General features: G+C 37.5%; 2 protein-coding genes across 3 annotated transcripts; both read left to right on the top strand.

Moving 5' to 3' along the window:
* The first annotated feature begins 8520 nt into the window (after positions 1-8520).
* LOC6615850 (flocculation protein FLO11) lies at positions 8521-15505 on the top strand. 2 transcript variants are annotated; one of them, XM_032725422.1, is made up of 6 exons: positions 8521-8627; positions 9141-9282; positions 11788-13346; positions 13649-13807; positions 14187-14864; positions 14979-15505. In XM_032725422.1, the coding sequence occupies exons 2-6, from the start codon at positions 9269-9271 to the stop codon at positions 15206-15208; spliced, it is 2640 nt and encodes an 879-aa protein (XP_032581313.1). In that variant the 5' UTR covers positions 8521-8627; positions 9141-9268; the 3' UTR covers positions 15209-15505. The 2 variants fall into 2 exon arrangements, with proteins under 2 accessions (XP_032581313.1, XP_032581314.1); XM_032725423.1 differs by having other exon boundaries at positions 8544-8581.
* Positions 15506-15608: 103 nt separating this feature from the next.
* LOC116802140 lies at positions 15609-16669 on the top strand. Its single transcript, XM_032725424.1, has one exon. The coding sequence runs from the start codon at positions 16142-16144 to the stop codon at positions 16526-16528; it is 387 nt and encodes a 128-aa protein (XP_032581315.1). The 5' UTR covers positions 15609-16141; the 3' UTR covers positions 16529-16669.
* Positions 16670-18308: the final 1639 nt, after the last annotated feature.

Raw genomic sequence — 18308 nt, forward strand, 5'->3', positions numbered from 1 at the left:
AACAATAGCACGTGAGGTGACTACGCTTCTCCTGGGCCTTAAATCATACTGGGCCTGTATATTATTAACCTTAAAATTTTTGTAAAACAAACACAATAAAAACAAAAAACATCAAAGTGCACGCTGGAAGGGCTGCAAAAACTATTGCATAAGATACTGGTCAATCATAGCTTAGTTGGTTAATTAATCGAAGTAGTCGGATGTGCCATTGAATGCATTGTCCAAATTGGTATTAATTACCATTATCTTATGCGTAAAGTATTAACGCTGATTACAAGCTCCATATTCGACATAATTTGACTATTGCCAGTAAACTTGGATAACTTTGACTGCTAGGTTTTGGTGTGTGACTTATGAAATATATAAATGGCTTTAAATAAGTGGTTCCTTACAATGCTAAGTCCTACATGTTAATATGGCCACCACTTCTTTAGATAAGGTGACTTCCTCAATACATTTATACCCACACACGCCTATGTATATCTAATAAAAGGCACACATTTTCGCTTTCTTTACGACTCAAATTCTTTGCAAGGAAACTCTTAGACGTTTTTACTCTACGAGTGACGGATAATATAAATATTTATTACGATACCAGTTAGGTGGCGTTTTACTTTTCGGCATTTTATTTAGCTCAATATTACAGTCGAGAAATCTAATCCTCACTCAAACTTGTTCTCTGTTGCTAATCTCATAGTTTTATTTATTTATTTACTTATACTTAAGGGTATGGGAATGGGTTTTATTTGCTTAATATTTTTACATACTTCCCAAGGAGAAGGAGATTTCTCTTCCGCTAAGGCTCCGTAGCCTTGCAGCTGCGAGGCTTACCTTTTAGCGTTAATAGTAAGACGTTTTTAGGAGGGGACAACCAGGGCGTACCTCACAATTCAGGCTTAAAAGCAATTACGCACTCTTTGCAGTTGTCGCCGATGTCGATGTCTCAGTTAGTGTCTGGATTTTCAGACGGAGTTGGTCTGCACCACCGACTTCCTGCTTGAGTCGCAGCAAATACGTTTCCCCTTTATCACCAGATGACTCTTATTTTTTTTTTTTGCAATTTTTGGTCTGTCATTAAAAAGATAGTTTTCTCTTTTGACGCACATTTTTTTATAAGCTGATATTTTACAGACAAGTTTCAAAATCCAGTTACAATTCTCTTCCTGTAGGACATGAACAGGGGTTGACATGAATCCGTGCATCTCGAGACAAACGGTTGATATCGAAAATCTTCATCATAACCCTTAGTTTTGTATATTTGCATTTGTCTGCCTGCACATATTTATGATAACTAGCAGTCCCGCATTGAAAATATTATTACAATTTTTTGATTCGAATTAACTGATTTGTGGGCTCCTGTTGTCTGTAAGATACTTTAGACTATTCTTACAATCCCTTTTACTCATCCGGGAGCAGGTATAAGTAATAGTAAATAAAGAAAATAACAATAAATCACTTATCCAAACAAGCGCCAATTTATGTTTTTTGTATTTTTTCGTTTGTCAACACTTAACATGGGCTTTAATAAGAAAAAGATACTGTGGCGCCATCCTTTTTAATAATTGAAGCTTAAACTAACTAATAGTGAAGACACGAAGCAACGACGCTCCAAATGTAAAAACCAAAATACATTGTAAACTTAAACTTAATTGTCTATGCTATTTTTATTCCAACTAAACTTGGGAGTCTTTACATAACTCTTAAAAAGTTATTGTAGAGTTTATGCGTTTTCATAAGTCAAGATTTTAAACGATTAATTGACTTGAAAAAATGTTAATAGTTTTGTATAACAAATGTGGGTAATAAAATTTTAATTTTTTTATTTTATTTGCTGATTTCTCTTTATTATTTTAAGTTTACAAAACTCTTAGTGGAGACACGAACCAACGATGCCATTATCGTGTTTTGATTTCCACGTTATACAGTTTCGAATGTAAGAACCTAAATACATTGTAAATTTAAACTTAATTTTCATTTTTATTCCAACTCAACTTCCTACTAAACTCCAACCTTATTATTATTATATCTTATTTATATTATTATATCTTATTTATATATATATATATATATATATATATATATCTTATTTTTTTTAAGTTTCCAAAAAAAAAATATGAAAGTTTGGAGTGAGCAGTGGCCAGGAACGCAATTACTCCCCGGTAACAATTTAATAAGAATAGCATTTTTACTTTTACAATTAATATAACTGTAACCAAAATTACACTGATAAGCGACACGCCCTTGTCGCCCCCACAACACGCAAGACGTTGTCACGCAAACAATTAAAAACAAAAAGACCCGTTACACAGCTAGTGGAAATGCGAACGCGATATTTCATAATTTTTCTGGGATACGGATGAATTTTTGTTTTTTTTTGGCAGATCAAAAGTGTAGACTTGACAGTTTGGGGCTGTTTGTGGGTGTTAAAGTGGACGCGGCCACTTTCGCTGCGTCATTGTCTCTGGAAACTGTATGGTTAATTTCAACTCTATAGCTGCTATAGTTCCTGAGATCTCGACGTTTATACTGACAGACAGATAAACGGGCAGACGGACATGGCCAAATCGACTCGGTTCTATTGATCTTAGTCGAGAATATACTCCATATGGTGGGAAACGATTCCTTCTGCCTGTTACATACTTTTCAAAGAATCTAGAATACTATTTTTTTCTACGAGTAACGGGTATCAACATGATTTTGTTATTTAAATGTATTTTGTTATATGTTCTCATCCCAATATAAGTTGAGTATCGGGGATCTGATAGGCGAGGACCCCGCTTTTCCCCTGTTTGACTTACAAGTTTTTGATGAAGAAGGGACAAGTGGCAATTTGTAGAAAGACACACATTAGTCAGGTAGGCTAATTGAGGATGAGAGTTGTCTTGACTTTCGGGCCCGGTCTATGGTATATACCTGATACCTTTCTTCGGGAAAATGAAAGCATCGCAAGACCATAAACGACTATTTGGAAATCCAACAGTTTGCTACCAACATTTATTGGTGAATTTTATTTGTATATTTTATTATTCTATTAAATATCAAATTTTGTTTAGCTAATGAGGATACTGGGTAATAATGCTTATGCCAAAACGCAAAGAAAATGGAATTTAATCAAAATGAATGTGACCCCATAACTGTGTCTTTGCGATGCACTTTCCACGCCTTATGTTTTATGAAAAGTACTAATTCGTGTTTGCAATACTCTGACACACAAAAAGTGGCTTTAAATTCAGATAGAATACCTCAAAAGGTGAGTCACAATCTGGTAATTCAAAGATTTCAAGGCATGTGCTGGTTTAGACAAGTGGATGACGAACACAAACTCGATCACGATCGCCAATCCACATCAAAGGTTACTCATAGGACATTCTTGAAACTCCCTTAGAAATTACAGTCACAATACCGGATTTTATATGAAGCACGAATTAAATCGAGTTCAACTAGTTAGTTAGCATTTTAAGTCGTCTTTGGGCTTTAAGTTTAACCTTGAACGCTTTTGCGCTCTTGCCGGTGATTAAGTTTGGCAATAAAAAATAGACCAAGTTGATTGTCACGCAAATTAGCAAAATATTAAATAAAATTGTGAGGTGGTTCACTCACAGCAATAATGTCAACGTGGTAAATGTCATCGAAATACATATCGAGAAAGGTAAACAAAATACAGAAAAGAGAGAAAAAAATAGACAGAAAGGGGAACAAAAAAATGTTGTTCACCTTTCAGTTGGGTCTGCCTGTCACTTACAGCCTAAGTTTGTTACATGTTCATCTGGTCGCACCAAACAAAAACAGCCAAGGTCGTACGAATAGCTGCAAGACATTTTTTAAAATCTTTATTTTTAAACTAATTTTTATTTTTATTTAATTACCTTAAAAAAAATTAAAAGAGAGTAGCTAAATTATTACGTTTACCATAGACATTTTAATAATTCAAGAAATTCAAGATTTTTAATTAAAATTTTTTTGAATGAAAAAAAAAAATTGAATACAATAATATGGTCTTAAAAACTAAATAAATCGTGCAAAAAACTCTCAAATTGACACTATTTTAATGTATATCCTTTCTTTTTATGAAAATGTTACCTGAAAATACTTGACATAGTATTTCGTCCCTGGCTGTCTGTTGTAGACACATTTGTATGCAAATGCCAAACGGTGGTTCGTCTTGTTTTTTTCAGGTTTATTTGTTTATGTTTTATTAATTTTTTTATTTTATTTAATTTTTTTTTAATCTTGGGTTTAAGTTTCTTGAGATTTAAACTTCGGTCCCCCTCGTTGACTTCTCTAGTCTGCCGCCCACTCCCTTTGCGAGTCGATTACTGAATCGATTTATTGCCAATTTATGTAACTTTCGGGCATCGTTTTCAGATCGATCTCTGTCTCTACTTTGATCTCAACACTCGCGTTGCGTCGTGACTCAATTTCAAAATAAACTGTTTAAAATTAAACAAATTTTCGTAATAAACTAAAGCTTTAGAGCAGCACAAAAGCACATTAAAGTGGGTCACAAAATGAATACAACAAAGTGAAGTAAAAATTAATACTTTACAAGTCATTCATAATTAAATTAACAATATTCGATTTTGAATTTTTTTGCTCATTGCTGTATATTTATGGGTGATATGTATGGCTGATTGAAAAAATGGCATTCAATTTTTAAGTTTTAATTAAAAAGAAGATTAAATGAAAAATGATTAACGATATATATTTAAATGAAGGATATAATACATTTGCAAATCTCTGGAGCAGTATAAAAATAATCAATTATACTGATATAAATAGTTCGGAAAACAATTTTGGTGGATAAATAGTGCCGCCGTTGACCTTTATAACTGTTCAACTCAATATACAACCTTCACGAATGAGGAAATATCACACGCCTACTTATATATATTTCAACTAGAAACTACTGGAAGGTCGTCAAAACTGAACACTTATTTTGATGTTCGACGCAAAAATGTTGTCCAATGATTCATTTAATGGCAGCCTACATAAAATATATTGCTATGGTCCTACAACGTCGTCGTGGTTATTAAATTGTTTCTTATAACTCTCTTGACAGGCCAAGAATCGAGGTACATTGAACTCCTGGGGACACTTCCACATAGTTGGGTAAGTTGGGAAAAATCTGTGGAATTATTAAATTTAATATGAAAGATCAACCAGGAACCTAAATATAAAGAAGTAACGCAAAGTTCTATGTGATCACAGGAGATTACTTCAGAGTTATAGCATTTGGGGATACTACGTGTTCAGACTTTGTAAGTGGTTTCCACAGGGAGAAGTTTATGGGCAATCCGGTATTTTTGGATTACTCTGCGAGACGAGTCCACACCATTTCCCTCTCTTCGTCCTGCAGTAGCCTCAATCCACTAATATTAAACGCCTCTCTCCCCTTATAACATACACGGCTCTTGCATAATAATTGACAGTTATAAATTTTACTTGACTTAACATGCGCGGCCATGTTCAAAATAAGAAAAATAAAAATGAAAAAAGCCAAGTCGATAAACAGTCAGGAATGTACATATGCGTAGCAAGACAAAGCAATCAAATCCAATATTTAAAAAATTATCTCGGAGCCTCTAAATAAAAGAAATGTTTTTTTATGTTATAGAGGCAATTCAAGCAACATTTTTTTACCACCCTTCTGTTGTTAGATAAAAGAATAATTTTATTTCAAGTAAAATTCACAAAGCGAAATTTGATCTACGATTGTTTTTTGTGTAGTGTCTTGAGCAGTACCTAATTATTTTTGGCTTTTGTCCAGTTTTCCGGTCAGTTATCGCCCTCTACTCTCTTTAAAGTTCACGTAACTCTTATCGGCAGAGAGACACAACAACTGAGGGAGAAAAATATCCGGGCAATGGCTGGGTCTACGTGCCAGTGTTGTCTTTTTACATTTTTTTTGAGTGGATTGGGGATTGGAGATCTCGGCGACGCCAACGGTTGCAGACCGCATTAACATTCCAAGTTGGCCACTCCTGTTTTTGTACATCTGTATGCAGATATGGCACACGTACATACACATATATATGCAAATGTATATACAAATAAACTTGTATACGTACGCTCTCATGAACACTTGAAATGTTGGATAACAGTTGTTTCTTTTCTTTTTTTTCCACCTTTGGTGCACTGGTTTTTATTACAATTTTATGAGCTTTTACACTACATAAAAAGTCCGTACCTGGAGTGATTTAATCTTCTTGATGTGTTCCTTTGAAATGGTACCGGATGTTGGTATTTTTTTTTTACCTAAAAATAGGCTTACGAAGCATATTGTAATGCCACCGATGTTGGCTATTTAAAATTTTATTGTGAGCTTTAAGTTTATGGTTAGTCAAAAATTAAACATTTTGATTATCTTTATATTACAATAAGTCTAAAATTTAACAGCTGACTACGACTTCTTTTAGAATTTTTTTGTAATTTGTATACCCTTGCAGAGGGTATTTTGATTTAAGGCAGAACATTTAATTTTGGTTTCAAATTGATCAAAATGGAATGACTTTATACCTCCCATAGAATCAGTCGGGAATAAAATTGAAAATATTTGAAAAGATATCATAAATAGTTTTGCGTTCTTCACCACAAATAGCTTTTTCTGTTTTTTTTTTAATATAAAATTCCTGTAAGCTTTGGCCTTCCTGAAGATAGCTTCGATTCATAACTCTTGACCTCGAGTCGCTCCCGAAAAAAAAAAATCCTGTTTGCCCCAAAAAACAGGACCGGGTTTTAATTCTTAATTTTTTTTCATTTTCTTGTTGGTTTTGAGTTGCATTTCTTATATGAATGTATGTACATATGCATGTCCTTGTCGTGGACATGTCGGGGTAACTTTATTAATCTGACCTTGGCATAGCTTGAGTCACTCATGCAGACGAACTTACCTATAAGACGATCACTCGAAATTCAAAAAGCTTACGAAGCTTCTGAAAAACACGATTATGGATAAACCGAGGACAACCAAAGATAGTTGAGGATTCCTTAATAATGCATGCATTGGGTTATAAGGCACAATCACTTCCTGGTTCGTTGCACTCGATGCAAAGAGGGAAGCTCTCACCTCTTCTTTTTGCCAATTTTGGTATTTGAACGCTGTAGTCTATAGTCAAGTGCCGAGACTATTAGATACCCGATACTTAGCTACAGGAAGTGCGAAAAAGATTGAGATATGGGTGCCAGTGCCTTAGTTACAACCTGGCTTTGCGCTGAGTAGTCAGCCAGTAGAATCTGCAAATTCATCACGTAGTGAGTAAACATGTACATATTCGAAAACTTTTTAGTTGTGTAACGAATATTTATGAGACGAGGCAATTCCTTTAATTTCCCTTCTCGAAAATGATAATTTTTTCAGATATTTTAAATTCACCAATAACCTTTACATCACACTGAACAACGAATTAATGTGTCAGTTGAATACATCCAGTTTTTTGGTCAAATGTTTTTCTGCCGCACTGTGCGGTGTCGAATATATAGCTATGAATGTACATATGTATATACGTATCCCAAACTATGTCACATCGAGCTGGTGATCTCTCTGCTGGAATTGCATAAATACTCAGTAAGCAAATGAGCAATGGTTAATCAATAAGCCTCACGTATTAGATAATATTACAGTAGCGGAGGAGAAACTTGGGAAACCTGGGTGATGATCTGTTGGATCGCTTGCATACGAGCATGTTGCGTGCCCTGCTAATTGCAGTCGAAGCGGTTAAAAAAAGCGGCCACTGCGGCCAAAGCGGCGAATGTGTAATGCGGTTAATCAACGACGGCGACGAATAACCGTAGGAATAAATAAACGGCCTTGAGACCAGCTGCCAACCAGTTTTGGCTTATGAAATCAGCAGCAGTTAACTGAGATCGATGCGAACGTAGAGCATCCCAAAAACTGCAAGTAAATGTGGTTGGTGCACTAAAAAAAAATTTTTGAATTTTTAAATATTAATATCATACTTTCTAAAAAGTTACACATATATGAAGAAAGTTTTAAATGAAATAATAACTACTACGTCGTTTTGTATTGTTGTTATTTAAAATAATATTCTGACGGGATTCATATTCTTTCAAAATGTTTCCACATATTTTCACAAGCTTTACAAAATATCCGTTTTATTAAGAGTGAATGAGATATGGTGTCGTGTTTTTTTAAAGCCAAGACCAGTGAAGCTCAAAATTTCCTAGTGCCTAGACGCCATTGAAAGCCAACAACGATCGACTGCAGGTGTAAATGATTTAGTTTTAGCATGGTCATAACAGAAAAAAGTGTACATATATGCATACATACATATGTACATACTGTATCGTCACTCCTGCCCATCGTTCTTCGCTCCTCTCTCTTTAGCGCATACAAGACCCCAGAGGCCTCCGATCTCCGATGTTACCGATATTTTGAGCCGAAGCTGAAGTCGAAGTCGCAGCCTCTGCCGCTGTCGCTGCTTCAGTCGACGGCGGCAGAATCGCAACGGCATCGGTTTTAGATGGCTGAAGCGTTCATCATTTTGCCATTTCACGTTCAGCTAGCAGAGAAATCGAAAGTGACTGCTCCCCGAAGATCCGAAGATAAAATAAATATAGAGAGGTCTCCAAAAAAAGTTCATGTTACTGCCACAAGATCCTCCCGGCAGGTGTGTTTGTGTGTGTGCGTGTGTCTGTGTGTGTTGGTTGGCGGTATATAATGAGCGTAACCAGTGGTTTAAGAAGTTAAAGCCCAATCGAAAGTTGAACACAAGAAACCGCAAAAAGCACCAGAAAGTGCATTTTGAAATATATATTTTTTTTATATTTTTTTATACGTTTTGAAAAATGTTGGACCCTTGTTAGAATTCTTCGTCACTCAAATAATCAGCACTTCCTAATTCCATTAATTGATATACATACATTGTTGCCGAAAAAAGAAATAAATGCAAACAACCAAAATAGTTGTAAAAAACGTAAAATAAAAGTGAAAAGTGAAAGTGCAACTCGAAAAAATGTCGAAAGTAAACAACAGCAACTAAGCAACAATAACAACAAGAAAATATGGCCCGCTTAAAAACACACAAAATACAAAGTGCATTTCAATAAAAGAAAATTCAATTTCCGTCATTGCGCTCTTTTTGTACGCACATTTTTTACATAATTTTTTTTTTCTTTGGTAGAAGCTGAAGCACGCAGTTGACTTTCAAAAGTGTCATTAAAATCTATGAAAAATCGCAGTTAACGAAAAGGTTGCTGTAGCAGCATTGAAGTCACCTAGGAGCAACAAGAACAACAATCACATCTCACAATGCTTCTCAAGGTGTAAGTACAACCAAAATTAAAAAATATTACGAACTATCGGGGAATGGCCCAAAAACAATCTAACCGCCCAAGGTCAAGTTAACGATCTGTAGGGGCTTTAATTGGTAAAATTTCATTTCATATTTTATTAGTGCGTGCCAGTGCAACAGATTTCCATATTTTTTTTATATACAGCCTAGGTCACTAGTTGAAAATATTTTGTTATACTATTTAATCGATTTACTTCTTGTGCTTACAAATATAATCTTTTGAAACATTAGACTTTTAATGTTTAACGTAATGGTTAAAGTAGAAAATTCTTATTCCTCTGCAGCGAGCTGCTAACCTTGGTTAAATATAGTTATGTATGCAAAAGATCGAGCCGGCGAGGTTAGCGATCTCTCTTTCAAAAAGGCCTTTTGGAATACACATCCACACAGATGTGTGGAAAAGATGGGAAAACGACAAAGACGCGGACCTTAGGTTTCATGGCTGGTATAATACGGCTAGTTTCTATTGCAACAGAAAGTGCCGATATATCAGTTTTTTATAAGTGTCTTATTACCGCTTCACTGCTTCTCGAAGACGTCAATGGCCGCCGAAGCTTAAAACACGAAATCCGAATTCCTGAATCCGAAGCTAAAGCTAAAAGCACCGGTAGACACTATATTTCCTTTCCCGTTTTTGGCGAAATGAATCGTCAAATTATAATACAAATTGCATGCCACACCCGCTAACGGCTAAGCAAAAAATAAATCAACAGCACTCCCTTTTTACGGATTTGTAATGCTGATGGAAGTTGCAGAGTCAGAAAAAAACCAAGGGTTCATATTGGGAGTGGAGTAGGATTCTCAAAAGTAAAGGATTTGTCTATAAAACAAATTATTTATAGTACCTTGTAATAATAAGACATAATGAAATTTGTTTTAAATACCGCAAATTTTCACATTATTATCCAACAATATATATGTACGTATTTATTATTTTAATTCTACTAATTAATTATTTAATTCCTATACTTCAATATTATTATCTTTTACTGAATAGAACTAATTTCACATTGCGTGACAGAGTTATGCTACGCATTCTGTAAGCTTTGTTAACAGGTTATGCTTCAGCCATTTATTGAAGATAATAACCACAGGAACTTGGAAAAGTTTCTCTTTCGTTGTTAGCTAGAACTAAGCACAAAATATTACGTATTTTTTATTGCGTCCAATGCATTTTCAAATGAATAATATGTTGCGCGCGTTGTCACCTCATCCATAACGTGGGCCAACCGTCTTGTCTGAGGGAACAACCCTACACCCCCCTCTGCACAACAATAGCAATGTGGCTATAATTATAACTTTTCTTGAGTCACAGACTTATGGCTTTTGGCTATTGTTGAGCTGTCTGCTTTTGGGGCTGTTGCAATTAAAGTAAGTTGAAGTTGTCTACCTTTGCAGAAAGGTGTTGCCAGCCCAGGTTGCTGGTTGTTGCTTGCTAGTTGTTTGGTTGTTCGCTAGTCCCCAAAACTTGTTTGAGAAGTGAACGCCAGCAGCCAGACTTGCACACAATTCAAAATGTTAAAAGTTATCGTCAAGAGCGCTCTGTTCGAGTACACAGGAAAAAAATATTCGGGGTCAGGAAAAATAAAAAAATGGATATAGTTATAGTCCATTATAAAAAGATTCGGTCCGATTCCTTTAAATTTAGTTGGATTTATAACATTCTGTTGTTAATGTCTAATTTTAATATCTACCTAGAACCGAGTCCACACATGATTTTCTTTAGGTAGGATTAGTTTCCCTGGCTTGAAACTGAAAAACTTAACTGGCGAATTTCAATCTGGTTTTATCTGGGTTTGAATCAAAATGGGTTAACACCTTTTGTAGTGGAAAGCCGGTTCGCGATTCCTGCGTCTAGTTTCCTGATCGTTTTTGGACCATTTCGCGGTTTACCTTGAGTATCGCTTTCATTGCATTGCATCGCGGATTTAAAGAGCCCAACTATTGTACGGTGATGCCGGTGGTGCTATATAGCCAACGATGCACGCTTTATAAGACGGCTAAGCATGATGGCCAATTCACTTTGCGTGGCTAACAATATTGTGAAAGGTTTTCATGCCAGATTGGAGATGAGGCAGCAAATCGAAGATTTCCAGCTGGGGCTGTAAAGCTGACTTGCCATCTTAAACTGGCAAGTCGTTATAGGTCACACCGATCGGAAGCCAGATAGAAAGCCTTAAGAGAATATCACTTACTAAAGGATTTTATTTAAAGTCTAAATTCTGAAAACAAATTTTATAATAATATCTTTTCCTATGTGTTAATACTATATGTTGTTCCATCGTTTTTAAAAGTTTGTTTTTAGAATAACTGTACTAATGTTAGGAAGTTTCACATTTCAGAAAAGCAGTAAATATAATAATTGGTTGCCTTTTTTAGTTTGGGAGGAGACACATTTCTTCAATGCATGGGGGACAGATCAATAAAATAATATGTACATTTTTTAATATTGAATTCATTTAAAATATTTTTACAGATTTTTACTGGTCTTCGTCGCCACCCACTACTTGGTAGACTCAGCGAATCCCCTTTCCAATATACCCAGCGAAAGTAAACCCAAATCGTTCGAGGAGATTTTACCATCGGCGGTTCCCTTCGAGACCTCACACAAACATCCGGGTGCCGGGGAGAGGAAGGAGGGATTTCAAACCTCCCATAAAATAAGCATAAGGGCCACCGATTCCGCTGACTATTCGATGAATCTGCTGCCTACTAAAGAGCGACCCGAATTGAACCCCGTTTTGAGTGCAATTATCAACGAAGATGTTATGAAGAGCATCGAGGCCAAAAGAGCCATAGAAGAAGAGGAGCTGGCCGAGGTTAGGCGTGAAATTGAGCAGGCCGCCGTGTTGGAGTTGGCCCAGAAGAGGGGCTTTACCACTACCGAGACACCTGCTATTCTGTTGACGACTTTGCCCACAGCTGGCAAGAAGCTCGATAACTTGGATGAGGACATAGTCGTGGATCCTCACGAAGATTTTATCAACCAAAATTTTGCCCTGGAGAGTGCGGGCAGTGAGAACACCAAGAAATCCCGAATAGAGATTAAAAAGGGACCCAATGGCCAGGACTACGAGTACGAGTATGTCTATTACTATGAAGAGGACGATGACTCAAGCAAGGTGGATCCATCTGCGGAGCCCGAGACGCGTGGTAAGACTAGATATACCAATATCGAGAGGAGCACGACGGCCACTCCGAGTGGAAATAGCCTACAGAGTGGCAAGGCCAAAGGAAGATCATCTGATACCTCTGAAGATATAGAGGCTGAACGCCTTCCAATGATCACTCGGTTTCCCAGCCGTGGTAAGAACATTGAAGTGCCACCAACAGCAGCTCTTGATTCTTTGGAAATCGCTGCCGAGCGCAAGAAGATTAGTGTAAAGCGCCCCAGTTTGGAGTTGGTGGATAGTGCTACATTCAACACGGATGAGAAACAGACCAAGGCAGCTCGCAAGGGTGAAAATGAATTAAAACCAGTAATTGCTATCGAACAGGAGGAGGCAGCTAGAAAGAAAATGCAACAGGTTAAGGAGGAGCAGGCAAGGAAAGATAAGGAGACCGAAATGTCAATCGATCAGGAGGATTTTGAGCAGACCACGCCGTCCATGGAGAAGGCCGCTCTAGATCTTTATGCCATATTGACCAATGAAAACCTTAATAACGAACAAACTACTGTAATTCCGGATACTGTGGGTTCAGAGGGTTTCACCACTTTTGCAACAGAAACTGCAAGTACTGATGAGGATGAGGCCGGTGTCATGACCACCCTGATTAATGATATTTCATCGAGTACCAGCACCACTACGACGGCAGCAACAACCACCACGACTACAACAACAACGGAACCACCTACAACAACCTCCACCACTACAACAACCACGGCTGCTCCCTCTCTTTTTGGTGGAAGGAGAGCTGGCTTGAGTGGTTTGGGCGGACGTAATCGCTTTAAGTTAAACAGGGCTGAAGGTGGCAGCACCACCACTAGCACCACTGAGGCATCGGTGGCTACAGAAACAAACAAGACTGGTAGAAGTAAGTTTAAACAATTTAGGGCCTTTTAAAAGTTTTTTTTCTTATTCATTGCGAATTTGTTAAAATCATGGAAGTGGAGTGCTATATCCGTTCCTCGTAGAGTATATACTCGTACAAGATAAATTTAAAAGTAACGTGTTGAAGAAAGCATTTTCGACCCCATTAAGATCATTTATTCTTGATCAGGATCGCTAGCCGGCCATCTGTCGGTACGAGTACTTGGAATTGTAATACCTAGAAAGTTGACATTTGTCAAATTTACAAACAAAAATTAAAATATGGCAAATATTTTCTTTTGCAAGATCGTTTTTCGCGCCCCTCGATAGGAGGGCGTTCTCGACCCGGAGCTCGCACCACCACAGCACCTGATGCCACATCAGTAGCCGCCCCTGCCGCCGAGGAGGGTATAGTGGTTGCCAAGGAAGTCAAGCCTGTCAGTACGTCCTTCGCACGAGGAAGACGTAAGTATTTATTTACTGTAAACTATGATTTTAACTTAAATTAACTTAAAAGTATATAAATTAATAATTTGCCAATACTTTTAGTATATAAATATTTAAAAAAGATTAGCAATTGTGTGTCAAGCACTCTTGAACCTCTTTAAAGAGACAAGATCCGGTATAAATCAAATAAAGTATCTTAATAACAGGGTTTTGGCATTCACATATCTTGACCAGTGACTTTGTAAAATTGCAAAATACTCAAGCTGAACAAGAACTATAAGGTTTTTTAATAAATTTAATAATTACAATCACATCAAATAAGACAAATACCGTTTAAATATATATTATTGTTGGGCACAAAATTTAAAAAACAATACTAAAGTAATAAAATTTTTAGCTCGCAACCGCTTTAGCTTGCGCGTCTCAACCACGACTGCGCGACCCAGCGAGGAATCTCCAGCTGAAGATGACGCCCCCGCCGAATCTTCATCAACCACTACAAGAAGCACATTGAGGGGTCGTCCCGGACTAGGATTACGTGGACGCAGTCGTACAACCACTTCAAAGGCACCCGCTAGTTCAGAGGGTGCCAAGGCGGTAGAGCCTACTGCAACTGCTAGTTCCGAGGACGTCAAGTCCGGATTAACTTCGCCTTCTACCGGGGAATCAGGGCGTCCGTCCCGTTTTAACATTCACCGCGCTGGTGGCAATCGTCTGTTGTCCCGCGGAAAACTGGGAAGATCGGGAGTAAGCACGGAAGCACCCAAGGAAACACAAACTGCCGAAGATTCCGCCGCCGAAAGCAGTAGCCATCTCAACGACGTCAAAGAGGAGCAGACGTCCGGTGACGAGTTTAGCGAAAAGACGAACGAAGCAGGTGATTCCGCCGCCGTCGTTCCAGCGGCTCCTGTATCCGGGTTAAATCGTCTTAGAACACGACCACGTCTCAACGCCCTAACGCATAAGACTGATGCGGTTAAGCCTAAGGCATCCGCAGCCCCCGCCCCCGCGCCAAGGAAGATTAATCCCCTGTTGGCAAAGCGACGACTCCACCTGGGAGCCACTTCCACCACAGGTAACGGCGTACGCTAGGAAACTAGGGCAAAATTAAAAGTTTATAGATTTCCGAATGCTGACATCCCAGTTCAAAACGTGATGTATATAATCATATATCCATTTCTTCTTACAGAGTCCCCCGCTGAGGAGGAGCATTTAGCGCTGGACTCCTCCGCGGAGCAGTCCGACAAAGAGGAGTCGTATTCCAGAGGAAGCAACGAAACGGGCGGAGAAGGCCTCGGTAAGCCGGAGCATGAAACTACGGAAGCAACGGAGGCAACAACTAAGCAGCAGGCCCGCGGTCTTGGACTTTTGGGACAGCGTCGCCGTCTGCCGCTCCGCAAACCCGGAACGATCCTGTAAAACAACAAATTGCCATCTACCCCCGTTTGAATCCTGTAATAATAACTTGCCCAGATTTGCTGCAGCATACTCCTAGAGTTGGGCTGGGTGGCCAACACAAGCGATAATAACATTTAACAATTGTTTGATATATGTACTTTTTTTAAGTTTTCTTCTCCTCGTACTTGCCTTCCAAAAACTCGTTAGCTTTGTACACATATGCCTTTAATTAAAATACTGATAGATGCGGATATTCTTTGCAAGTAAGAGTACCACTTACGTCATTAGAAAAAGTCACCAAAAGGAAAAACATGGAGCGACACAAGAACGAGGAGATCTAAGCCACTCGTAGACCACTAAGCACAAAGTACCCGAAAATTATAACTATAATATGATTGCCAACTTCCCTACGAATATGTTAAACCCAACATTCTCCCCTCCTTTTCCCTCTTATCCAAATCGACGAGTGTGTAGCCGATACACTTATTATATTTTTTTTCTGAGATACAATTATAAACACAAAAACGACTTTTAACTATATATTAAATAAAAACAAAAGGAACAACATGATAATTTATTCAAACACTTTTTTGACTTGATTTGGTAGGGTGCACCATTTGAATAATATTTTTATTGATCTAGCGTAAAGACGTTTTTTTTTTTTTCAAAATGAACACCAACTTGAAATACTTCATTCTTTGTCTCAAGTATAGCCTTGATTACACCAAAGTTATCTACATGTCTTTTAACATCAACTTATTTTGTATATGCTAGCCAAATATTTATCTGGGGCATTACGTTATTTGTTGAGGCCATTTTCACAAAATGATGTCAAGAGTAATGAATGCAGTAAATAAATATGTACCCAATCTGCTTATATGTTCGTTAGCTTTTTATGTAGACTATAAATACGTAGGGAATTGACTAAGAACACGTTAGAGTAACTGCAGCAACATGTCGAGCCGGGTGCCTATTTTTGTTTTGGTTATCATATTGACTATACTCTTATCCGACATAAGAAGTGAACAGCAAAGCGGCGAAACTCATTTGGAGAACGCCAATCAACAGCTTCAATTTATTTTGGATACCATAAGTCAACACGAGCGTCAGAGAGTACAAGAAATTATTGATAACTCGAAATTGGATAACAGAAAACAGCGACCAAATAGCAAGAGATTAAGATGGAATCGAAAAACGACTGCCCCACATCGCAAGGATCTTGGAAAATTGGAACATAGAGCATTTGTTACCTCCTCCTCGTTATCTCAACAACAAACCAATTCGGATTATATTAATGTAAATAATTATTTGCCCACCCCTGCTCCTTGGTGGTTTAACTAACCGTTGACTTTACTTTTATTTAGTTTGTATTCTTTGTAGTTCTTATTCGTTGAGAACTAAGCAATACTACCAATTTTTTTTGATTATTCCATACATGCTACATGTACACGTTATTTTATTATTAAGTGAAACGATTTTCAACCAAATACAGCACTTATTTCGATACACAATCCATAATTTTCGGAGCTTTTATTGTGGTTTCCAAGACATTTACCATAGGTCTAAAAGCTTTTAGATCAAACTTTTACAAACGAATTAGCCAAACTTCTGTATAATTCTATCGGATAAACGATTCGGGCCCCCTTTGATTCTTGTTCATTACAACGAACCGGTACCGATCGAAACTTGGAAAACGATTTGCAATTTTAACCTTTGTTTGAGGCGCAATTTGCTTGCTTATAATCGATTCAATTCGATTAATATTAATCGATGGGATATTAATTAATGGGATATTAAGGATAGTGTAGCCCCTTACCTATTCTCCATTGCAGTAACTGAGTTACGGGTGACTCGACGACAGCATTTCCTCTGGTTTTTATTAAAAATGTTATTTAAATTTAATTATATTGAAATATTACAATTTTGAAATATGTATTGATTTATTTTTTATTTGGACTGCAAACATTGAGAATCTTGGGTTCTAGTTCTTTTTCTTATTAATTATAAGTCCGCCTCGCAAGTGTAACACTGCGTGATGCCCGTTTTTCAAAGGTAAGGAAGCAGAGCGTGCCCATAACACAAGGTCAGTCGTTAGTCATTAAGCTTTGCTAAAAACACCCAGCAGTTGTCCAAACACAAATAAAAAAGAACACTATAGTCAAGTTGCTCGACTAACACATGCCTCTTACACAGCTAAACTGACTGCGACGGTGATAGTGGGAAAGCCGTTGTTTCCGAGATCTATTGCTCACTTTCGTTAAGTTACTCATCTTAAGTTGCTAGGTATGCAACTCCAACGGCAGCCGAAGTGGATAGATCGGATTTGATACTACTTCGGATCAAGAATACATAAAATGAATAGTGCCAAAAACAGTTCTTAACGCCTGTTACGTACTTTACATCAAATCTAGACAACCCTTACACTGTACGAGTGACAGGTAGTATTAATTATCTGGATTAAGACGGTTCAGCTTCAGTTGTCAATTATTTTAAGATATCGATTTTACCTTTTTTTTAGTTTTTTGTTCATAACATAGCTCGGGTTTCAGCATAATCCTTCACGGAAAATGATATAGTCAATTTTCTAGAGTATCAGACACCCGCTGCTCAAATCTGGTATACCCTTTTACGTTACCAGTAACGGGTATAAGTAATCACTAAATTTAATACATTAATTAAACGATCGATAATTGTCGGTTTACACCATTCCCTCGATTCTTAGCCCTGGACGAGTTTCTGGACATTTTTTTGATTAAGTTTCTAAGTAATTCATTTGAATGGATAAATAACCGTAGTTTCGTGTTTCAAACTTTATACGCCGGACCACGTCAGCTTCAACTACAGGAAGTCTCATTGTAGTCTTCCCAGAAGAGTTTCAAAATGGGTAATAATGCCATTAACCAGGAGGAAGCCAACAACAGTCGGTTTGCTGTTGCGATTTAAATAGTTTTTAATTGATAACTAATTGCAGCGAGACGAGTGCCAAAACTAGACAGTGGTCGACATGGCTGTGACGTTTTCAATGCTGCAACATGGTAAAATTGCAACTATTTAGCCAGTTAATTGACAGCAAACCGACAGCGATATTAGCAGCAGCAACAACAGCTTTTCACCAGGAAAT

This window comes from Drosophila sechellia, chromosome X (genome assembly GCF_004382195.2).
Source record: "Drosophila sechellia strain sech25 chromosome X, ASM438219v1, whole genome shotgun sequence".
In the NCBI taxonomy this organism is placed as follows: domain Eukaryota; kingdom Metazoa; phylum Arthropoda; class Insecta; order Diptera; family Drosophilidae; genus Drosophila; species Drosophila sechellia.

What these genes read in the sequence shown, in the direction of transcription:
- LOC116802140 (XM_032725424.1), top strand. Translation starts at nt 16,142, where the DNA reads ATGTCGAGCCGGGTGCCTATTTTTGTTTTGGTTATCATATTGACTATA.
- LOC6615850 (XM_032725422.1), top strand. An exon ending in GTCCTTCGCACGAGGAAGAC is followed by an intron (nt 13,808 to 14,186) that starts GTAAGTATTTAT and finishes TAAAATTTTTAG; the next exon opens with CTCGCAACCGCTTTAGCTTG. An exon ending in GGGAGCCACTTCCACCACAG is followed by an intron (nt 14,865 to 14,978) that starts GTAACGGCGTAC and finishes TTCTTCTTACAG; the next exon opens with AGTCCCCCGCTGAGGAGGAG.